General features: G+C 38.5%; 1 protein-coding gene across 1 annotated transcript; it reads left to right on the plus strand.

The window, feature by feature from the left end:
• The first annotated feature begins 325 nt into the window (after positions 1–325).
• On the plus strand, positions 326–25798 carry LOC132551065 (double-stranded RNA-specific adenosine deaminase-like). Its single transcript, XM_060215170.1, has 14 exons — positions 326–422; positions 5864–6060; positions 10697–10823; positions 12506–12831; positions 14454–14604; positions 15035–15186; positions 18003–18150; positions 20749–20923; positions 21889–21982; positions 23056–23211; positions 23437–23540; positions 24342–24533; positions 24709–24970; positions 25360–25798. Exons 2-14 carry the CDS (start codon positions 5936–5938, stop codon positions 25619–25621), a joined length of 2274 nt encoding a protein of 757 aa, XP_060071153.1. The 5' UTR covers positions 326–422; positions 5864–5935; the 3' UTR covers positions 25622–25798.

A 25798-nucleotide genomic window follows, 5' to 3' on the forward strand; every position in this document is an offset into this window, starting at 1 on the left:
TTATATCGAAGCGTTTATGTGTAAATTTACCGCGTGATCTACTGGATTTATTACCTCATAAACAAAGAAAAATAAAAGATAATCCTTTTATTTACAATTTTTACTTTCAAAAAAATCCAGTAAAACACTTTCAGTTTCGCCATTTCCAAGTAATTAAATACGAAAGTGATAGTGACGTTCCATTCCGTTGAATTCCGGGAATAGCTTCCAAGACAGCTAGACTCCGCCCACTTTCTTCTTCTTGGAAATGAAAGAAATAGTTCGTCGATTTCAACTATTTTATTAATGTTTTCTGAAGGAAACAACACAACACAACATTCATCGAGACGCGGAAGTCAGTCGTGATGCAACTTGGCCGACGAGGCAGGAAGTGAAACCGAACACGTTACATGTTAAACGTGCAATTTTCAAACCTGGAGTTTGTGAGTATTCCCGACGTTGATTTCACATTTGAAGAGAGAAATGATGGTACATTATTAGGGAGGGATACAGTGGAGTTTTTTGTGGCAACAGACATTGTGTTTGTTTCATTTTCCGAAATTGAAGTATCGTAGCATCGTAGCCAGAACTCATGGATGTGAGTGTAGCGCTAATATTGTTACGTCATCGTCTAGCCCACGTTGTGGACTAAATTTATTGGAGTGTAAACACAGTAGATATTCTTATGTTTTATTAGGGGAAAACACAATAATTGTAAATAAAGTGCATTAGTCCACAGACATTCAGTTCCGGTCGCAGAATACGTTAGAAGCGAAGTTTATTTACTGTAGGCTAATATATTGTTATCATTCACAATGACTATGATATATAGAGCAAGTATGTGCTGTGAACAGCAGGTGTAGTGTATGATTAGACTATAACCAAGTGGAGACAAATCTGTATCTACAGGTTTACTAATGTACACTACAGTGATTGGAGTAAAGTACTGTCTCTCATCACATTCCGATCAGTTGATAATGAGCCAATTTACCAAGGCATGTCAACTTGTCACCTTCAGCATATTAATGTGTAGAAATACTTCTAAACACCAAACCCTATCAGCCTAGAAGTGTTGGCAATAAATAGCTTCACAAGTAGTGTTTTATTGTGAAGTTTTGCCATACTGCTGCACTCATTTGTCGACTACTGCCGGTTAATGTTGTAAGCTGTCTTTCCCATCTGACTTGATTTTGTTTTCATTTCGAGGCCGAATTTATTAAACAGAGATCTGGCAGATTCGTTTCAGATCTCACTTTCAGATATATTGATGACGTCTTGTCTTTAAATAACAAGAGATCTATTGATCACCGCTTTGTATATTATCCCCAGAATTGGAAATCAAGGACACAGCAGACTGTTCTACACCAGATGATTATCTCGATCTTTTCTAACAATGAAAGCAACATAGACAGCTTTCCACAAAGCTGTATGATAAGTGTGATGATTTCAATTTCCCTATTTTATTTTTTTCCTATTTCTGAACAGTAACATCCTGCATCCTCAACCTATGGTGTTTACATGTTACAGTTGATTCAAAAGTCATCAGACTTATTCCATTATCACGATTTTATGCAGGAAGTCGTCAAATGATGGAGATTCAGGTTGATAAAAAAAACTTCGGGTCGCCATAGTGATCAAATTTAGAAATATTCAATTTCTTTGTGCGATATGAAACTGGACGTGTTTGTTGCTAGTTAGTTTGCTAGTTACTTTTGTTGTTTTATGCCTTATTCTCATTTGCGAACCTGACATCACTTATTTGGATTGACCAAAGTTAACATGGCGGGTGTTGTTGATGAAGCAGAAGATGCTTACTCTTATATAGTCTTCTTCTCAGTGTACTTTTTTTTTTTTTTGGGGGGGGGGGGGGGGGGGGGCTCCTATAACAAAACCTCCTCGAGCAGTGACCCCATTTTTGTGGACTCTTCCTGGTGGCGATAAGGGGACCTAAGGAGCTTGAGTGTAACATCTTTGGAACCTTTATAGTATCTGCAACCAATATCGCAACACTTTCATATTTTAGTAAATTTACGTGTAATATACATGTCAAAATTTCCCTCTTTTAATTCGGAAGTAAGAACCCGATTTTGACAATTTTAGAATAGACTGCCAATCCGGCAGGATTGGTCAAAGGTCAACTAAAGCAACTTTTAAAAATGTGTTCGGATAGATGCCACACCATGAAGGAAATAGAACAACGTTAAACAGCTTGTTCGGATAGATGCCACACCGTGAAGGAACCAGAACAACGTTTAACAATGTGTTCGGATAGATGCCACACCGTGACGGAACCAGAACAACGTTTAACAAATTGTTCGGATAGATGCCACACCGTGAAGGAACTAGAACAACGTTTAACAATGTGTTCGGATAGATTCCACACAACGAGGGAACCAGAACAACGTTAAATAATGTGTTCGGATAGATGCCACACGGTGAAGAAACTAGAACAACATTTAACAACGTGTTCAGATAGATGCCACACCGTGAAGGAACCAGAGCAACGTTTGACAGTGTGTTCGGATAGATGCCACACTGTGAAGGAACAAGAATAACGTTTAACAATTGTTTTTCGGATAGATGCCACACCATGAGAGAATCAGAACAACGTTTAACAATGTGTTCGGATAGATGCCACACCGTGAAGGAACTAGAACAACGTTTAACAATTGTTTTTCGGATAGATGCCACACCATGAGAGAATCAGAACAACGTTTAACAATGTGTTCGGATAGATGCCACACCGTCAAGGAACTAGAGCAACGTTTAATAATGTGTTCGGATAGATGCCACACCGTGAAGGAATCAGAACAACGTTTAACAATGTGTTCGGATAGATACCACACCATTACGGAACCAGAACAATGTGTTCGGATAGATGCCACACCGTGAAGGAACTAGAACAACGTTTATCAGCGTGTTCGAATAGATGCCACACCGTGAAGGAACTAGAGCAACGTGTTCGGATAGATGCCACACCGTGAAGGAACCAGAGAAACGTTTAAAAGTGTGTTCGAATAGATGCCACACCGTGACGGAAACAGAGCAACGTTTAACAATTGTTTTTCGGATAGATGCCACACCATGAGGGAATCAGAACAACGTTTAACAGTGTGTTCGGATAGATGCCACGCCGTGACGGAACCAGTGCAACGTTTGATAATTGTTTTTTCGGATAGATGTCACACCGTGAAGGAACCAAAACAACGTTTAACAATGTGTTCGGATAGATGCCACACCGTTAAGTAACTAGAGCAACGTTTAATAATGTGTTCGGATAGATGCCACACCGTGCCGGAACCAGAACAACGTTTAACAATTGTTTTTCGGATAGATGCCACACATTGAGGGAATCAGAACAACGTTTAACAATGTGTTCGGATAGATGCCACACCGTGCCGGAACCAGAACAACGTTTAACAATTGTTTTTCGGATAGATGCCACACATTGAGGGAATCAGAACAACGTTTAACAATGTGTTCGGATAGATGCCACACCGTGAAGGAACCAGAACAACGTTTAACAATTGTTTTTCGGATAGATGCCACACCATGAGGGAATCAGAGCAACGTTTAATAATGTGTTCGGATAGATGCCACACCGTGAAGGAATCAGAACAACGTTTAACAATGTGTTCGGATAGATACCACACCGTGAAGGAACTCGAACAACGTTTAACAGTGTGTTCGGATAGATCCCACACAACGAGGGAACCAGAACAACGTTAAATAATGTGTTCGGATAGATGCCTCACCATGACGGAACCAGAACAACGTGTTCGGATAGATGCCACACCATGAGGGAATCAGAACAACGTGTTCGGATAGATGCCACACCTTGAAGGAACAAGAACAACGTTTAACAGTGTGTTCGGATAGATGCCACACCGTGACGGAACTAGAACAACGTTTATCAGCGTGTTCGAATAGATGCCACACCGTGAAGGAACTAGAGCAACGTGTTCGGATAGATGCCACACCTTGAAGGAACTAGAGCAACGTGTTCGGATAGATGCCACACCGTGACGGAACCAGAGCAACGTTTAACAATGTGTTCGGATAGATGCCACACCGGAAAGGAACTAGAACAACGTTTAACAATGTGTTCGGATAGATGCCACACCGTGCCGGAACCAGAACAATGTTTAACAATTGTTTTTCGGATAGATGCCACACATTGAGGGAATCAGAACAACGTTTAACAATGTGTTCGGATAGATGTCACACATTGAGGGAATCAGAACAACATTTAAAAGTGTGTTCGAATAGATGCCACACCGTGAAGGAACTAGAACAACGTTTATCATCGTGTTCGGATAGATGCCACACCGTGAAGGAACTGGAACAACGTTTAACAGTGTGTTCGAATAGATGCCACACCGTGAAGGAACTAGAACAACGTTTATCATCGTGTTCGGATAGATGCCACACCGTGAAGGAACTGGAACAACGTTTAACAGTGTGTTCGAATAGATGCCACACCGTGAAGGAACTAGAACAACGTTTAACAATGTGTTCGGATAGATGCCACACCGTGAAGGAACTAGAACAACGTTTAACAGTGTGTTCGAATAGATGCCACACCGTGAAGGAACTAGAACAACGTTTATCATCGTGTTCGGATAGATGCCACACCGTGAAGGAACTAGAACAACGTTTAACAGTGTGTTCGAATAGATGCCACACCGTGAAGGAACTAGAACAACGTTTAACAATGTGTTCGGATAGATGCCACACCGTGAAGGAACTAGAACAACGTTTATCATCGTGTTCGGATAGATGCCACACCGTGAAGGAACTAGAACAACGTTTATCATCGTGTTCGGATAGATGCCACACCGTGAAGGAACTAGAACAACGTTTATCATCGTGTTCGGATAGATGCCACACGTGAAGGAACTAGAACAACGTTTATCATCGTGTTCGGATAGATGCCACACCGTGACGGAACCAGAGCAACGTTTAACAATGTGTTCGGATAGATGCCACACCGGAAAGGAACTAGAACAACGTTTAACAGTGTGTTCGAATAGATGCCACACCAATGTGTTCGGATAGATGCCACACCGTGAAGGAACTAGAACAACGTTTAACAGTGTGTTCGAATAGATGCCACACCGTGAAGGAACTAGAACAACGTTTAACAGTGTGTTCGAATAGATGCCACACCGTGAAGGAACTAGAACAACGTTTAACAATGTGTTCGGATAGATGCCACACCGTGAAGGAACTAGAACAATATTAAATAGCGTGTTCGGACAGATGACTGCACGTTCCACCGGGGAATTATTTACTGGTGATGTTAATTAAAGGCTGAAGTTTTATCGAATATACGACCAGGGAAGATGACCAGTGCATACGTATGATAAATATACCATAAGGCAAAGTGTTATCTGGAAGGAAAAATGATATCAATGAGATATTTGTTAATCACTGAATCAATGATAGTATATCAATGTTTACCTGGCAGGCTATAGACATGGTTTATTGGTGGGTGGGAAGATTATTAACGGATCCTTTATATTCACAATGGAGAAAACACACAGGAAATAGCATGTACGGTCTGATATAAGAGATTTCATTCTTAAAATTAAGGTGACAAAAGTACAGATTAAATTGTTACATGAGATGACCGCATGCTATTGATCAACCATTCATTTAAGGATTGAATCTTGCTTATGTCGATTTCATGGGATGATGAATTGAGTTGGTCTTGAGACAAATTTAATGAACTACGAATTTTGTCGAGTAGAAGTTGGGGAGTTTTCTTACATATGTATTGAGTGAGAAGTTAGACAGTCTTTTACTCTGAGCTATGTAATGGTGACCAAAGGAAGGGTTTTATTGGGAAGTATATTTATTACTATTATCATACCGTTTCCAGCACGTATTCTTTTTACGGTGACGGAACACTTCTGTGATTCACGTGGACTAAATCGAACAGGCTTAGGTGATCATGACAGAGGAATGGCGAGAAAGTTTGGACAATATGAACAAAAATTGTATCAGCAGACTTCAAGAGTATGCAGTGAAGAGAAAGTATGAGGTCCGATATGAAGAAACGATTACAGGCGATGGAGGGTAAGTGTAGCAACGGAGGGTAAGTGTAACAACGGAGGGTAAGTGTAACAACGGAGAGTAAGTGTAACAACGGAGGGTAAGTGTAACAACGGAGGGTAAGCGTTACAACGGAGGATAAGTGTAACAACGGAGTGTTAGTGTAACAACGGAGGTTAGGTGTAGCAACGGAGAGTAAGTGTAACAACGGAGGGTAAGTGTAACAACGGAGAGTGAGTGTAACAAGGGAGGTTAGGTGTAGCAACGGAGGGTGAGTGTAACAACGGAGGGTAAGTGTAACAACGGAGGGAAAGTGTAACAACGGAGGGTAAGTGTAACAACGGAGAGTAAGTGTAACAACGGAGGGTGAGTGTAACAACAGAGGGAAAGTGTAACAACGGAGGGTAAGTGTAACAACGAAGGGTAATTGTAACAACGGAGGGTAAGTGTAACAACGGAGGGAAAGTGTAACAACGGAGGGTAAGTGTAACAACGGAGGGTAAGTGTAACAACGGAGGGAAAGTGTAACAACAGAGGGTAAGTGTAACAACGGAGGGTAAGTGTAACAACGGAGAGAAAGTGTAAGGGAGGTTAGGTGTAACAACGGAGGGTGAGTGTAACAACAGAGGGAAAGTGTAACAACGGAGGGTGAGTGTAACAACGGAGGGTAAGTGTAACAACGGAGGGAAAATGTAACAACGGAGGGAAAGTGTAACAACAGAGGGTAAGTGTAACAACGGAGGGTAAGTGTAACAACGGAGAGTGAGTGTAACAAGGGAGGTTAGGTGTAGCAACGGAGTAACAACGGAGGGTGAGTGTAACAAGGGAGGGAAAGTGTAACAACGGAGGGTGAGTGTAACAACGGAGGGTAATTGTAACAACGGAGGGAAAGTGTAACAACGGAGGGTAAGTCTAACAACGGAGGGTAAGTGTAACAACGGAGGGAAAGTGTAACAACGGAGGGTAAGTGTAACAACGGAGAGTGAGTGTAACAAGGGAGGTTAGGTGTAGCAACGGAGGGTGAGTGTAACAACGGAGGGTGAGTGTAACAACGGAGGGTAAGTGTAACAACGGAGGGAAAGTGTAACAACGGAGGGTAAGTGTAACAACGGAGAGTAAGTGTAACAACGGAGGGTAAGTGTAACAACGGAGGGAAAGTGTAACAACGGAGGGTAAGTGTAACAACGGAGGGTAAGTGTAACAACGGAGGGAAAGTGTAACAACGGAGGGTAAGTGTAACAACGGAGGGAAAGTGTAACAACGGAGGGTAAGTGTAACAACGGAGGGAAAGTGTAACAACAGAGGGTAAGTGTAACAACGGAGGGTAAGTGTAACAACGGAGAGTGAGTGTAACAAGGGAGGTTAGGTGTAGCAACGGAGGGTGAGTGTAACAACAGAGGGTAAGTGTAACAACGGAGGGTGAGTGTAACAACGGAGGGTAATTGTAACAACGGAGGGTAAGTGTAACAACGGAGGGAAAGTGTAACAACGGAGGGTAAGTCTAACAACGGAGGGTAAGTGTAACTACGGAGGGAAAGTGTAACAACGGAGGGTAAGTGTAACAACGGAGAGTGAGTGTAACAAGGGAGGTTAGGTGTAGCAACGGAGGGTGAGTGTAACAACGGAGGGTAAGTGTAACAACGGAGGGAAAGTGTAACAACGGAGGGTAAGTGTAACAACGGAGAGTAAGTGTAACAACGGAGGGAAAGTGTAACAACGGAGGGTAAGTCTAACAACGGAGGGTAAGTGTAACAACGGAGGGAAAGTGTAACAACGGAGGGAAAGTGTAACAACAGAGGGTAAGTGTAACAACGGAGGGAAAGTGTAACAACAGAGGGAAAGTGTAACAACGGAGGGTAAGTGTAACAACGGAGAGTGAGTGTAACAAGGGAGGTTAGGTGTAGCAACGGAGGGTAAGTGTAACAACAGAGGGAAAGTGTAACAACGGAGGGTGAGTGTAACAACGGAGGGTAATTGTAACAACGGAGGGAAAGTGTAACAACGGAGGGTAAGTGTAACAACGGAGGGTAAGTGTAACAACGGAGGGTAAGTGTAACAACGGAGGGTAAGTGTAACAACGGAGTGTAAGTGTAACAACGGAGGGTAATTGTATTTTTAATCAAACCCAGTTCCACAAGCTTCGTCTTAGACAATCGGATTAGATCTTTCATTGTGCGATTTATCATTGTTATTCTGTTAAAACATATATGACGGCTTTCTCTCAGTGAGGTCAACCAAATCAACGCAATTCATTACAAGTAACACAGCTAAACATCATTAGTGTTGTGATAGTTAGTTATGTTATCAAGGAAGAAGAACATTGACAAGGTGAAGCGCACTGAGTGTACCTCTTTACTGTGAAATCCGACGGGGAATCAGGACATTTCCTCTCCAGTCTATATTTTTCAGCTTATAAACTTGACTGATACAAATAATGTTTTATGTGATGTTTTATCATAAGTTAGCATGTGAAAAAAATGTGAAAAAATGGATGTATCTCTACATTTAAATGTAACCAGAACTGGAAATGTCATGTTCATGTATACATGTACGATTTTCAAGGTTGAATTGTATCTGCTTTTTAATATAAGCACTGTCTACTACAATATTTGTTTTACATTGTTCTTTCTGTATCCAGCTTAGAAAAATAGAAAAAAAATCAAACAATATCATGTTACTTTTAGTTGTCTTGTCGTTATCACACTACCAGTACAACCCTGTCCTGATCACACTACCAGTACATCCCTATCGTGATCACATTACCAGTACATCCCTGTCGTGATCACATTACCAGTACAACCTGTCCTGACCACACTACCAGTACAACCCTGTGGTGACCACACTACCAGTACAACCCTGTCCTGATCACACTACCAGTACATCCCTGTCGTGATCACATTACCAGTACATCCCTGTCGTGATCACATTACCAGTACAACCCTGTCCTGTCCACACTACCAGTACAACCCTGTGGTGACCACACTACCAGTACAACCCTGTCCTGTCCACACTACCAGTACAACCCTGTCCTGTCCATACTACCAGTACAACCCTGTCCTGTCCACACTACCAGTACAACCCTGTGTACAACCCTGTCCTGACCACACTACCAGTACAACCCTGTCCTGTCCACACTACCAGTACAACCCTGTCCTGTCCATACTACCAGTACAACCCTGTCGTTATAACACTACCAGTACAACACTGTCGTGATCACACTACCAGTACAACCCTGTCCTGTCCACACTACCAGTACAACCCTGTCCTCTCCACACTACCAGTACAACCCTGTCCTGACCACACTACCGTTACAACCCTGTCCTGACCACACTACCAGTACAACCCTGTCCTGTCCACACTACCAGTACAACCCTGTCGTTATCACACTACCAGTACAACCCTGTCCTGTCCACACTACCAGTACAACCCTGTCCTGTCCATACTACCAGTACAACCCTGTCCTGACCACACTACCAGTACAACACTGTCGTTATAACACTACCAGTACAACACTGTCGTGATCACATTACCAGTACAACACTGTCCTGACCACACTACCGGTACAACCCTGTCTTGACCACACTACCAGTACAACCCTGTCCTGTTCACACTACCAGTACAACCCTGTCATGTCCATACTACCAGTACAACCGTGTCCTGACCACACTACCGGTAAAACCCTGTCCTGACCACACTACCAGTACAACCCTGTCCTGATCACATTACCAGTACAACACTGTCCTGACCACACTACCGGTACAACCCTGTCGTCATCACACTACCAGTACAACACTGTCGTGATCACACTACCAGTACAACCCTGTCCTCTCCACACTACCAGTACAACCCTGTCCTGTCCATACTACCAGTACAACCCTGTCCTGTCCATACTACCAGTACAACACTGTCCTGTCCATACTACCAGTACAACCCTGTCGTTATAACACTACCAGTACAACACTGTCGTGATCACACTACCAGTACAACCCTGTCCTGACCACACTAACAGTACAACCCTGTCGTGATCACACAGCCAGTACAACCCTGTCGTCACCACACTACCAGTACAACCCTGTCCTGACCACACTACAAGTACAACCCTGTCGTGATCACACAACCAGTACAACCCTGTTGCTTCTCTCTTTGTGTAAATACCACATGGCACATGTTACTTCAACGTAAGACATATTTTCGTCACACACGTTAATTTCTTCCTTTCACAAGTTCCTGTGTAATAGGTGTGTGCCGATAACAATAGGCTAAGGGAGGCAACTGAAATTAAGATTTAAAACGAGGACAAAAGAAATGTGCACTTGATCTCACGCTCAATTGTCCCATGGAAGGACATGACGGTATTGATCATACGCACGGTTTGCTAAAGTCACGTCTATTTCCGAAGAAGTCTTCTCTTTTCAATAAACATGTTCAGAGCTAACATCATTGCTAATACTGAGGTTACCTATATTCCATTAGTTATGTAATTAAGTAATTTTCTGAAATCATGGAATATAGTACTCAACTGTTTTCGGAAATACGACATTCTCTTCAACGAATACCAACTGTACCAACTCAGCTAGTAACTCTAACGCAGTTTATATCAATCAAAAGTCAACACAAAGGAAAATTGTGTCCTGTTACAATGATTTCCGTGTTGTTTCAGCTTTCAGTATGACGTGTACTTTGAGAAATTCGTTGCATCTGGAACTGGAAGTAGGAAAAGGGAAGCAAAGGAGGCGGCAGCAGACCGTGCTCTCCGGTCTCTATATAGCAACAGCGGAAACAATCAGGTTGAAACGTAATATCTAACTACAATCTATACGTTTAAATGTTCTGTTGTTTTAAAATCTTCCGTGTCTTCTACCAAAGACATATTAAAAAGACTTAAATAGATATGAAAAAATCAGACCTTGGCCTTTTCTTTCTGCTCTTTTTGTGCTTTGTCATGGAGTATGCATTGAATCTGTATGCCCCGTTTATCAAATTATGAGCACGGCTTATAATGCTTATAGTATGTAATCGATGTTCCTTCAAAATGATCCAATATTGAAAAGTTTACTGCATTTTTCGATGAATGTTTCCCTGATTTTCATTCACATTTCCGCGCTTTGAATCCCGTGCAAAACGAACTAGCCACAGAAGGCCTAAATAAGCTGTATCGTTTAGTTCAATTAATTGTCTGTAATATATTTGATAATGAATTTTTACTGCAATGTGGTATTACCTTGTGTATTATTTGTTAGTGAAAGGTTATCTGTGGGTTTAGCTTGACCCTACTTACTTGATTTGACCACGATTTACAATATGGGTCATCGTCGATGAAGCAGAAAACGCTTACCCAAACGGAACACCTGGTCTTATTATCTTTGTTCGTTTTCAAGAGCCTGCCTGTAAACATTTCTTCTGTTCATATTTTGCCCTAGTTTCAATGAATTTGAGTATAGATTATGATGCTGTTGTTATGTTGGCTTTGTCTCTTGTTACTTTTCAAGAAGAACTAAATGCGGGATAAACATTTCATCCTCCGAAGTGATATTCAGGTTGAATTCAGTTTGACTGTTGAAAAACAAATATACTAGAAATACCGGACTCAATGGGTCGCAATGGGATCACATTAGATGAAGTGATTTGGAATACCTATATATAATACAACCTTATTGGGTTCCGGATTAGGTGGTTTATTGTGTGCACCAATATCGATCTATCATTTAGTATTGATTCAGCAGTTGTAAGAACATTTAGTTTTGTGTGTTATTAATGTTGGTGACAGCCCCTTTGTACCAATAAAACAAAGTGTTTTAGTTCACTTTATTCTTATTTTACTTCAGTCCAAAACAGATTTTTGGACAATTTATTTTACACTATTTGAAGATGTATTAGCACATAATCACAAATGGACTCCATTAGGAAGTTGTATTTTTGACATTCAGAAAATTTCGCTTAATGTGAAAAGAGCATGTTCTTTCTCAAAATCCATCACATAATTATTTCCTCTCCCAAATGTCAAACTTTGAAATAATGCCTTGCATATATGATATCTATTTGCATGTTAATGTTAAGTTTTCTTTAAAAATGAAGAAATGATATTGTAGCATTTCCCACAAAAAACATTGTTTTTTTTCATTTTTTGACACAAAAAGGGCACTATATTCTTGCATATGTACATGTTTGGACTTCAATATATGTAAACATTCGACTACAGAGCACAAATAAGCTGTTGTATTTGCTTCTTACGCCAATTTGAAACCCTATCGTTTACATGTAGTATTCCCTCGGTCCTTGTTCTTCTTGTTGTGCCCTATTAGTTGTGGAACTGTTGGAAATAAAGGAAAAAATGGTGGGCGTGAAGATCCCTTTAGAGTCTCGTGTTCAGGAGTTTCCGTGTAAATTTTTCTATTGTGAATATTTTGCCTAATTTGAATTACGATTCTGTTAACAAGTTGGTATCTCCTCTGTTGGTTTTTTTTAACAGAGTGAAGCAAATCATCAATCGGATGAGACCAGCACTTATATGTATATCAGGGATGGCATGATTTGTTCTGATAAGGAAGAAAATGGAAGTGAAAGTGAAAGTTCGACTTATGCCGTCTCAAGAGAATTAAGCAAATATACTCCTTCTCGTTCAAATGTAAATTTGCCGAGCTGGGGCCAAATAGAGCAGACGAGTCCTACCAACTGCATTTCTTCAGTATCAACTGGAAAAAATCCCATTAGTGCATTCATGGAATATGCACAAGCAAAAGGAGAAATTGGCAGTTTTGAAGAAGAAGCTAAATGGGGCCCTTCTCATTGTCCAACGTATGTATGTTCTTGCGAAGAATTACTAAGCTCCTTTAATATCAGCGATATTTTTATTTGTAAATGACTTTGATATGATATGCTGGGAACAAAAGGTAGGGTCACATTAAGTTTAATGGTCAATTTAATAATAATCAAAGTGTGAAGTCAAACAATACGAAACACTTTTGACCGACCTATTTTGAATCAATTTCATTCAAGCATTCAGTGGGTTCAGCATCACTGGTTGTGTTATTAGATGAAGGTCACCATGTAGTCATTGAAACGTCATACTCTAATCTTCTACTGACATTACCAACTCCAAAAACAAAATCAGGGCAGTTTTGCTTAATCTCGAATGTCATTGATTTTAGGTCCCTCTGTAGAATAATGATTTTTGAAAAATATTAAAGTTGCCGTGTCTTCTCCATGATAATCTCCCCGCTACAGTAATAATATAGTTTTATATTTGAAATCATGACTCTATAGTAAGCGAACTTATGATTTATTCAAGGAGCATCGTCAACCCGTAGTAGATAAGATCATTTGCAATAATATTTATGGTGATCCTGCAATTTCTCATGTGAAAACAAGCTAGCAGGGATTCGATGCAAGTTTCAGACAGCTTCTTTGGATTGTAAGTGTTAACTAGGTTTTTTATTGTGATGATGAAGGTACCACATATTGTGGCATCAGATGTAAAAGCTGAGCTTCACAAGGACGCGGGGACTGGGGATAGTACTCGGACTGATGAAACCAAGTCAATGTTATTAGTGTTTGCCAACATGTTAGAAATCTTCCTGACGTTCATGCAGTGTCCTATAATTGTTGAGTGATTTGTGTTTTTACGGCCCGTGATATAAACATGCAATTTACATGATAGTCGGTCGTTTTTTTCGAACCTAATTTATTGATAAATCGTTCACAACCAGTATTTTCGTCATCATATTTTCAAGCATATATTTTTCCATGGGGGCAAATAAATATTTATTTTTATCTTTTATTATTAGAATTTTATGGGCATTTGTAGCTACTACCAAACAGTATGGGTCGTTTAAGTTACAGATGAAGATCTGTGGATGTTTTGCTCCATAGAAAGAGTACAGGAAAACAGCGTATTTCTCACGAAGCTGAGAAGATGGCTCATCCAATTTTCAATCTTGGCTGAATATTATGACTTTGTTGACATGACGATAGCAGATAACTGCTGACAGATCAATATAAACAGTATGCTGTAATGCTGTCTGCCCTAACGAAGATTACTCCGCGCACGTGAAAACCTATGATTTAATTTTGTACATAGCTATGGCCAAACTCAATCCAACAGGATATGAGAGAAACCAAATATCTTACATGATTTGTTGAAACTGAGAATCGACACTGAATTTGTAATAAATGTTGAGACAGTTTGCCATACGACTCCTGATTGATACGATAAATAATCATCTACAACGATTTATGCATTGCTGAACACTTACGTCGCTGTTGATCCCTATAATTTTTCTGGAAAACTGATGGAAAATTCAGATACCACAAAAAGTAATTAGACTTCAGAGAACACCTGCCTGCTTTGTGTTTTCAATTTATGTTTCCTTTGATAGTTGGATTTAACTTAATCATTATTTTTTTATACTTAACAATAGATTCAAAATACGGGCTCTTCTTGGTAAAAGAAAATTAGCTGAAGGAACTGCAGGTAATAAGAAGGATGCGAAGAAACGGGCGGCGGAAGCATCCATTAATATGTTGTCCACAAGCTCACCAAGCAATGCTTTGGTTTATCGGGATTCCGTGGTAAGAAAGCTATCCTTTTTAAATCGGGACAATAGGCAGTGGTTGATATATTTGTATGTGCTGGGGACGATCTGAAACTTCAGTATGTGTACTACTATTAACGTATCTAGGTTATCATACAATGTTGACCTCTTTACTGATTTGCTCTGGTTGTGATTAAGAAAACTCCTCGACCATTTCCAACATTAGTATTTTTTTCGGCTATTTATGAAAATTTAAAAAAATAATGTATCGTTTCTTCGCACATAAATTTTAATCTTACAGAATTTCCAGTATGAAGACGATATTTCGTATCTACTAGTAAATGGTTTGTACTCTATTTTAGATGTTCTAGTAATAAGCATTCACATGTACTAATACCCAAGCTGTTCACATTAATTCAGGATGCTGTATAGTTTGCTACTGAGAAAGCATGTTTCGTCTGTTTAAGCCCACTCTTTCACGATTACTGGACGATCAGAATACCAGTATATATCCTGCTGGAGCTGACCCAATCAGTGTCCTTAATGAATATGCCCAGAAAAGGGATCTAGAACTGACTTTTCCGGATCAGGATGTTTCCGGGGCAGATCATGAAAGAACGTACGTTAACCATCTAAATGTTACATTTTGATAGACAAGTTAACGGATAATTATGGCATTACCCTATTCCTACTTGGGAACGTGACACTACTTTCTTACATTGACCAAAAATTACTTGGTGGGGTGTGTCATTGATGTTGCAGTAGCCGATTACCTTTCTGGAACACCTGGCCTTTTTTTGTTTTTTGTTTTTGTTTTATTTAGTATTCTCCGCGTAAATCTTTCTTTTGTTCATATATAGTTTGATTTAAGATTCATGTCGGTATTTTGTTGTAGTTTTTTAATTTAAAGAGAATTAACTTATAGGGTATTGTAAGTTGTAAATTTATATCTCTGATGACTCCTCAAGGTATTCAACCTAACCTCTAATCCAACCTTCTAAATGCACATACCAAAATTGGCATTGAAGAAATACGGATTTGAAGAACTCCATCATGCTTCATTCAGCCTAAAGCATCATCTAATCTTATGAAACATGCCTTTTCAATGATATCATTTGCTTTTCTGTCCCTAATTGTGTGGGTTTTTTGTCTTTTGTTTTGTTTTTGGTTTTTGTTTTTGTTGTTTTTTGTTTCATAAGAAGCTGAATGCACCAGAATCTGTCCTGGCCGATTACAAAGGCTCAAGTTCTTCATTTTGATTTTTAGAACAAATATATGATGGGTTGTCTTTAAATAACATGATTATCAACCATATGTGTTGTATTTACCATTACAAGGACACGACAGGGTTGTACTCACTCTCCACTTATATCAGTCTGTCAACGTCGTCACCACAGTGACTGACCTCCACTTCACAGTTTAATGGATATAACGATCTTGTTCCCAATTTAGACCAGATAACCTGTCTTCGTTGCGACTTTTATTTACTAGAGTGAAAAACCAGAAAGAATTAGTGAGCAATCGACATGATAAATGTATTGGAAGTCATATTAAAACATTTTATTTCAAGTTTTAAAAGTTACTTATTTTAATAACTGGCTCCTAATTTTGGGGTAGATAACATATTGAAGGCATTCTAGCAAAATTCCCAATATCACGATTTCAGGGGGTAATTTGGACAGAGGACATTAATAACAAGCAAATTCAATAAAACTGTGGTAAATATAAAAAAAACATTTACAAGGAGACTCCTGAAAAATTACAAGGAGAATAAGACCAGACGTTCCACATGAGTAAGCGTCTTCTGCTTCATCGACGACATCCGCCATGTAAACCTTGATCAATCTCAGTAAAATGTCATTTTTTCTTATGAGAACAGGGTAAACAGTAACGGAACCAACAGGCAAACTAACGGGAGAGAGAGAATATTTCTTTATAGGATCCCCATGACGTGCATAAATCTTTCCCCATAATTTTCGTCAGAATGTATTTTTTGAAATCATGCCATCGTGATATCAGGAGCATGCCCCTGAATATCAAATCAACTGCGACAGGTAAGCAACATAGGTTTGAGATACAGGGATGTTGAAGCCGGATGTACCCGATACTTGTTATTATACCTAGAGGTTTTATGAGAAAGTGACATAACATTCCTAAAAAAAAGGAGAACGCGATGTTTACACTGGTTTTATCCTCATTTTTTCCTAGAATGTAAGCTTTATAATAGAGTAAGAATAACGCTTTTCAAAGTATAAACATGTTGAATATAGATCAAGTGAATTTACGTCTATTTTTATTTGGAAATGAAAATCTGCCCCTGACTACCAATACAGAAGTATTCAGATATGTACAAATTTTTTATCAAATCCAGCAACATATTTAAAGCCCCAATATACGTAAAAATCACTATGAAAAAAAAAACTTCATCTTATTTTCCCCGTAATATATGTAACAAAACAAATACTTTCCTTTAATTATAGAAAATAAAACTGACTGTTTTCAATTTAAATAAAAATTGAAAAAATCGGAAAATAAACCATGTGGGACCCACAATAATTCATACATTACCGCTCGTAGCGATGACATTGCGCATGCGCATATTCCGCGTATGTAAACATGGCAGACACAGTATAGACGTTCACCAGTCGCTTCCTTTTTTTTCCAATCAAACATCAGGCCCGTTCTGAATTCTTACGTTATAATTGTGCGTCGTATCGTTTCTAAACTAATTATTCCTTCTAATAATTTCCCAAAACTGAATGTTTATCACAGGAATACCTGAAGTCTACGACAAGACTTCGCAAACAATGTGTGTAAACAAAAACTTACCGTAGACATATCTGCATGTGCTTCCTCTGTAAGTAGAAACCTCAACTCTCGCGAGATCAGGTCACGAACGTGGTTCGGCAACAATCGTAATTTCGATGGCGGCGTGTTTAAAATGGAGGTGTGTTTACAAATAGCGAGTTTCAACTGCTCATATACATTGTATCAATACTTTATGCATAAAGTAATGGTACCTATTGTTTGAATGACTTAATTTTAACTACATCTTAGAGAATATCTCAATAATTATGTGTGATTCTACACTAAATTTTTGGTGAATGTTACGTATATTGGGGCTTTAAGTAAAATGTACTAACTGTTAAATACATCATGTATGCCTTGTTTATGTTATCATGTAAATTTTATCATGTATTGTATTAGAGGAAAAGGCGGTTATAAGTTGAAATAACTTGTACCTAGTCCTCTGCTCATTTTTGGGGCAATAGATATGTTTCAATCTAGAAAATTTTATCCTCCTCTGTACGTTGACACAGGTCTTTCGTTCTTGTTTTGGCCTCGATTTATCGATTTTGAATTTGCTTACGATTTTCAGATTCGTCTTTCTTTGTTGTGTTTATGACAATAACTCGTTTAAACCAATCGTTCTAGGTTTACGCTTAGGGCGATGATAGGAAATATGGACTTTCCCTGGGCATCAGGCAGTACAATCAAAGAGGCAAAACGAGAAGCGTCCCGAAAAGCATTAAAGCAGTTAAAACAGAACGGACTCTATTACTACCAATCCGGGATGTCTACGGTAAACCCTGATTTCTTATTCATTAGTAGTTTTATTGTTTTTGTTTAATTCCACGTTTACGTAATGCTAAAGTAATTATACGTACACACATCAACCTTTGGCGAAAGAAAAAAGGTTTTAAAGCCGTCAGTTATGAATATAATAGAGTTTTCTTATTTGTTTGATTACTCAAAATGTTTACCTTAATTCATTTATTTAGATATTATGAAAAAATGATGTCATTTGTTTACTATTAAATGGCTCCTACGAGGGCTGATTGATAAGTTTCGAGCCTCATATTGAAAGCGGCTATTACCTTAGACTTCAACATCGAGAAATAGAGAATTCGGCTTATGAATAATATAATATAACCATAATAAAGAGATACACGCGCCTATAACATCAAATTTGTTGTTTTTGTACATATTTTCGGCGTCGGAACATTGTTTATCCTGACTATTGTTTATAAACATGTTCACGCTCGGTTGATTACGAAGAAAGCCGAGTGGGTCACCTGACTTGTCACGTGACGAAGTAATTTACTTCCGCCCCAAAGAAAACATGGATTACGAGTTAACAAACGCACGTCTTATGTATGACACTTGCTTTTGCGCCTTTCTGTGAATTCTTGTTTGCAGTATATGATTATATAGTGTTATAATATATAATTATTAACAATCAATCTTAGTAATTTGTTTTGTTTTGGCTTTGTCGTGCGAGAATTATCTTTGTCATTCGCGGGCGTTAAACTAGTGAGGTCCCAAAGGGGGTAATTGCAATCGGAAAAAAACAAAAAAAACGTATTGTTCAGAAATGTGCAGGAATTGATACTTTATCTGTACACATTAATAGATATTGCACTGTTTATTATGATGTCTATGTTTATCATCACGGTTGTTATTCTTACAGTAACACCAGTACCGTCATAGTTTTACACTTAGAACGAATACCCTCAATTTTGCAATCAACAGCAAACACACGTTGTCGATAGTGAATTCAAGCTAATAACACAACTATTTTCATTCAACATTTATCAGATAACACTTTTATGGTTTTGTTAATAACATAATTATAGGGCTGACGTTAAGTTAACCAATCAAGCAGCAGTTTCGCAAATTCCGAATCCGTATTCAGTCCAAGATCCTCGTTCATCTTTCGCCATCTATCGAACTCCTGATATAAATTCTTGCCTGTCCTCTTTTCTGGTCTGGCTCCTTCCTCTTACGCTTTCTTGCACTTTCTGTAAGGTAACTTTTAGGTCCTCGTCGCCTTTTCGTATTTGCGTCAGCCATATTGCTTCTTTCTAGGCTTATTCGCATGCGCAGCATCAGGGTTACGAGCCTAAATGTATGAATTAGATCAAGACCGCTATGTTTACATTTTTTATTTTTTAGATATCAATAAAAATGGTTGCAGTGACTTTTAATTTTAGTAATTAACAGAAAGTCTTAGTTTTGTAACATACTATTAGAAAATAGAACGTTTCATATCGTAGTGTTTTTTAACATTATAGTCGCTTTAAGGGTTTGGCTTTCGGTGAGATCAGGGGAATAAGGTGAATACTCAATCATTTCAAAGCCACAATAGTTAATGGTAACCATGACATGACGTACTTGTGAACAGGACATTGTCCTGGTGGTACAACACACTTGTACTATATTTTCCGCGGCGCTTGAGCTTGATGTTTTTGAAAACTATTTCCTTTGAACTGCCAAGAGGTGATGTATACTATAAGTCATTGCTTGCGTGTCCCTTGTACAGATAATCTACTACCAGAATACTATCATGATCCCAGCAAACCACAGTCACAACCTTTCCAGTTAATGGAACAGTCTTGCCTTCTTTGGCTTGGGTGAACCAGTGACTTCCATTGTCTAGATTGTTTGGCCTCTAGAGTGAAATGATGGTCTCATGTTTTAAACATAGTCACAAATCTCTACAGAAAGCTAGTAGGCCTCTTTAAGATTCAAACATGGCGACAATGTCCACCAGGTGTTCTGATCAACTGGCAGAGATCTTGGTACCCAACTTTCTTAGGGCTTTCTCACTACAAGACCTTCTGTAAGAGAGGAATGTACTCATTCCTGTGAAATCCCAACTTTACTGGCTATATATGTCTCTGTACCTCGTCTGTCAGTGATAACAATATCATGGACTTCATTGACTATTTCTTGGATTGCAATAGTGATGGGCCTTCCAGGGCGGGCATCATCCCACTGGCTCTGTCTGCCACGCTTAAAGTCCGCCATCCACCTATTCAATGTAGCATATGAAGGGACATCATTCCCTTATGTTACCAGTTTTCAGGAATGATATCCTTTGGTGTTATGATCTTTCATGAGCAAATATTGAACCTCTGCTATTTCAGCGATTTTCTCCATTTTGCAAAGTCACTTGGCGTCTTTACTTTAGAGTGCTACCTCCTCTCCATCAACTCATCAACTGACCAAATGACACTTGTTTTTGGGTACTCAGTCTTAAATAGTCAGGAATTAGTAGAGCTGAAAAAGGATATCCCTGCTTAACTTCTTCAATAACACAAGGATCACAATTGATCAATCAGCCCTTGTAAATATCATGCGATGATGTACAATGCACATTAGTTTATTGTGATTGCAGTTCACGATAAGCCAGCCACTGACATTCCAGGACAGAATGGCTAAGCTCTGCCATGAGAAATTTGATAGAGTCGTAGCAGACATATCTGAGAACCTCGCCGGTCGTAAGGTGATAGCAGGCATCGTCATGGAATCTACAACTAGCAAGACCTTTGACGTCATCAGCATAGCTTCCGGTATATATCCAAGATGATTGTATTGGTTGCTCGTTTCACTAATCAATTTTGTTGAATTTAAAAGAAAGCTGCTCAATCAGTACTTTTAATTTTTTTGTAAATGGATGTATAAACCATGTGATAAAAGCATTTAATGTATGTACATTGCTCTTTTGGCGTCATGTCATTATTTAGAATAGATAGCGCAATCTTAAAACGTCTCACACTCTAATATACATCGAAAAATGTTGCGCTGTTGAACTGATTTAGATTTTCAAGTTAAAACGGCTGATTTTCAAAAATCCATATGATGTCCATTTAGGTCATTGTTCTCGTGTTCAACGTGATGGTAAAATGTTCAATTAGTTGACAGAACATCCATCTTGGCGAAACATCAATATAAGCGAGTCTAGTCTTTGTTTGTAATTACTTGACAGCTGTCTTGGCGAGTCTTCTTTTCATGACTTGTTATTACTTGACACCTGTCTTGGCGAGTCTTCTTTTCATGACTTGTTATTACATGACACCTGTCTTGGCGAGTCTTCTTTTCATGACTTGTTATTACTTGACACCTGTCTTGGCGAGTCTTCTTTTCATGACTTGTTATTACTTGACACCTGTCTTGGCGAGTCTTCTTTTCATGACTTGTTATTACATGACACCTGTCTTGGCGAGTCTTCTTTTCATGACTTGTTATTACATGGCACCTGTCTTGGCGAGTCTTCTTTTCATGACTTGTTATTACATAAAAGTTATCTTGGCGAGCCCATTATTACACATCATCCATTCAGTTGAGTCTAGTTCTATTGATTACAAAATATCTACCCATTTAACCAATATCTATATTGTCATTATTACAGAATGTATAAATATAGGTGTAAATTACTCAGGTTGAGACTTTGTTGTACTAGATGTAGTTGATGTATGAGAATGATCTAATACTAAAAGGAAAGTGTGTGTAACCTAGCTTTTCTTTCATTTTTAAGGGAACCGTTTCATCAAAGGAGATGCACTGACGACAGAGGGACAAGTGCTGGTGGATTCGCACGCTGAGATCTTAGCGTCACGAGGAATGAGAAGGTGGTATTCAGAACAACTGTAAACACAGTTTATAAGTAAGGATTTAATGCTGGTAGAGCTCTGTGTGGTTCACCATCCATGAAAAGATACTTTTTGAAAGTGTTACTTTAATATTCTTACAATTACATTTGTGATCCAAATTAAACTTAAAATAAACAATGTTAGAAGAGTTTTGAAAATCTGGAAACGTTCTTTGACGTTAGATAGTTAGGCATGACAACATGACGAAACTATCTTAATTGACTCCTGAACATGGTTGTCTATAGTTTTCTGTTGAAGAATCGCTTACAGAACTGTTTTAACTTCCAAATAAGAAGAAACGTCAAATGTACACGTGAAGTATTTGATTGAAAACTAACTTAAATAACAATCGCTTCTTTTGCAAAAGTGCGGAATTTTAATGAATAACTAGACAGCACCTCTCTAATATTGCAGGTAGATGAAAGTTTCCGAAACACCCGGTCTTATTATCTTTGTATTTTCCATGAGTGTCCGTGCAAATCTACCTTTTTTGTCAATTTTTTTCCTAGTTTTATATAAGTTCGGTCTGGTTTATGAATATGTTGACATGTTAGTATTTTCTTATTGTTTTATTTTGTCCTTTATAATTGTCCCTTTGATCTTTCCTGTAATTTGAAATATTACACTGATAAGACTGATAGGTATTTCCTTCCTGTTCTTGTCATTTTCCTTTCTGTCTTAATTGCCGTTCCCTTTCCAGTTAATGGAAAATTATTCATTTCAGAGTGAATTATCGGAAATTTCGAGGGCTATTTCGATAATATCTCACGATTCTTTAAATACATTAGGATAAGTATTGTCAGGTCCCACTTTTTAAAGAATACGTTTTCAGTATAACTTATCACGTTTCCTTTGGTATTCAATGTTTTCCTCATTTGAGTATATGTAATACTCTTTGAAAAAGATATATTTGCTGTTGGACTCTTGTGTAAAGTTCACTAATGCAGTTGCCATTCCATGATCAAACTATCGGAGTCTACATGTTTCGTGATACCGATTTCAACACTTCTCTGTAATTGATTACATTGAATCAACGCAATCTACACTTGCAGGTTTCTTTACAATCACTTGGCAAAACTCAGTAGAGGGGAAAAGTCTTATGTCCTGCGACGACATGGGGCAGGGAAGGCTGAAGTAGTTCCAGATATCAAGTTTCACTTGTACATATCAACCGCACCATGTGGTGATGGGGCAATTTTCACGCACAGGTAACCACACCTGTTTAGGTTCATATGTTATATGATACAAAATTGTTATATAAACTTTCAAGCGCCGATATGATGTATTATCATGATGTTCATTTTTATATTCCATGTGGGAAAAAAATAAGATATCAGCTTAGTTTGACCTGATCACTGTTCAACGTCTGCTTTATCAGCTATTTAAATAGAATTGGTATCATGATGCATTTTTGTTCACACACGTACATTCAGTACTGGCCAATCAAATGATGAACCAGGCAGTCTGAATGTAAAAGATCACAATCCAACCTTTGCCGATAACAAACAAGGACAACTGAGGACAAAGATTGAGCAAGGTAACATCTCATTGAGCTTTCTTTTCCTGTTAATAATATCAGTGTTTCCTAGTGTCCGCTGTGAATATGTCAAAATCTATTTCAAGGAGCATTATTTAGTGTTGGCTGACAAACATATCGCCTTATTTCCTGGGTTGTTGTCTCTGAATATAATACACCAATGTACGACCAAATTTAATGAGGCTTATCCTTTTTCATCGGTTTTATCAATGCTTCTGGATTAGAAATCGCGACAACACAGGCTGATCAAATGAGAAAAATTTATTTCATCATTTTAGCGTTCTATCTATGATTTGACTTGTTAGAAGATGGAAGTGTGTTTAAATATAAGTGCCTTTTGTTTATATTTTGCCATAGTTTTATTGAATTTGAGTTAGGAATATGCTCATGATGACATGCTAGTGTTTTCTTGTTGCTTTGTTGTTCTTACATCATGTGACAGAGTTTAACATTCACTCACCATTAACATTTCCAGCAGCAGTTTTACTGCATGTGCTTGGCTTTTAGAAACATCTATTAATTGATGGAATAGAGATATTCATAGAATTCATTTTTATTTCAAATTACATCAAACCTTATACCCAGAAGACACATTTCTGATGTAAATTTCCGAATCATACATTTCATGAATCCCATTTCAAAAATATATTGTGTTGGTTCTGTAAGGACAATTGTTAAAAGGTGTACATTGTTTATATTTTACATTGCAGTCACTTACTCATACATCCTGATTCGGATCCCCGTTATAGATGATTTCTTCAAAAATATTTGTTTCTGATAAAGAATTGCCTTGTCTTGAAGGTGAAGGACAGATTCCGACGAATAAGATGCACGTGAGTCACCAGTACCAGGCCATGGATGCAGTGAGAGGCGGAGAGCGACTGCTCGTCATGTCCTGCAGTGACAAGATTTGCAAGTGGAACATGTTGGGAATGCAGGGGGCACTACTGGCCAGTCTAATGAAGCCTGTATACTTCAGCTCCATTACATTAGGTAGAGAAGTAACACTGACAATATGTTAATCAATAATTATTTATATATGTTACCAAATGATGTTAATTGTTTACTCATTTCTAAACTAGTGTACATGTATATATTCCTGCTCTTTCTATATGTAAGTTAGAAATGAATGTTAATTGTTCTTTACCCACATTGTTATACCTTGAAGGAACTCTATACAATCACGGACACATGGCGCGAGCGATGTGCTGCAGATTAGATAATAACGTCCTGATGATGCATGACATATTGTCAGATGGTTATAAAGTTAATCATCCATTGCTTGGTGCTGTATCTCGCAAGGAAGACCCTAGACGTAGCGTTGACAAATCGACTTCGTATAGTATCAACTGGAACACTGCGGACGATAGCACCGAAATGACGGACGGTCCTACCGGTCTACAACACAGCGGTGGATACAGTAGATCTACGTAAGATATGCTTAACACTTTCTTGAATCTGATTTTCTAATTTGATAACTATAATTTTCAGCGTTTATATTGATAAGAATAATTATATTAATTATTGCGACTTTATCAAAAACACATAAAGTGAATTCTATAACATTATGGCATCACTAAAACCTGAGTAGGATGCGGTCAGATGGCTAATCGTAGTTGTAGCAGAATTAATTCTTTCTGTGATCGCTTGCCCTTCTGGAACACCAGAATTTTCCCGTGTATTTCTTTAGGGTTTCCGTTTCATTCTTTTGTTGTTCCTATTCTCACGTAGTCTCCTCGATTCTGCGTTTGAATTGAAATTGAGTTTAAATGTCAGTATTGTTTAAAAGCGATGTATTACTGTTGATTCTGAAATCCAGGTCAAGATCAAGATTGTGTAAACAACAGTTTCTTCAGTTATACAAACAAATCTGTACGGATGTAGGCTTTCCGCACTTGGTCAAAGACGATTATCTGGCGACCAAAAGAGCATCTACAATATATCAGAGTGGCAAGAAGGCTATGTATGCGATCCTTCACAGTAAGGGGTATGGCACCTGGGTAGGGCTGCCGAGAGAATGCCAGGAATTCTCCACGACTTCCACACCCACTGTCCATCGTATTGTCGGCCTACTTCATTGAGGGATCTATCGCTTCCAAATCCATCATCTGGTGATCGAGTTTATTCCAGTCTTTCCATTATGTCTGAGGAATGAAGGACAATTTTCATTTATTCCCTTTCTTGAAAGACTTACATTGATTTGTATGGAGAACAAATGTTGATAATTTCAGCATACATAATCTTTGATGATATATTTT

This window comes from Ylistrum balloti, unplaced genomic scaffold (genome assembly GCF_031769215.1).
Source record: "Ylistrum balloti isolate Yb309-2 unplaced genomic scaffold, AGI_CSIRO_Ybal_v1 Utg370170, whole genome shotgun sequence".
In the NCBI taxonomy this organism is placed as follows: Eukaryota; Metazoa; Mollusca; class Bivalvia; order Pectinida; family Pectinidae; genus Ylistrum; species Ylistrum balloti.

Coding starts and splice junctions, on each gene's coding strand:
- LOC132551065 (XM_060215170.1), top strand. CDS start 5,936: ATGACAGAGGAATGGCGAGAAAGTTTGGACAATATGAACAAAAATTGT. Junction 14,605..15,034: donor TGGTTTATCGGGATTCCGTG/GTAAGAAAGCTA, acceptor CGTCTGTTTAAG/CCCACTCTTTCACGATTACT. Junction 24,534..24,708: donor CTTCAGCTCCATTACATTAG/GTAGAGAAGTAA, acceptor TATACCTTGAAG/GAACTCTATACAATCACGGA.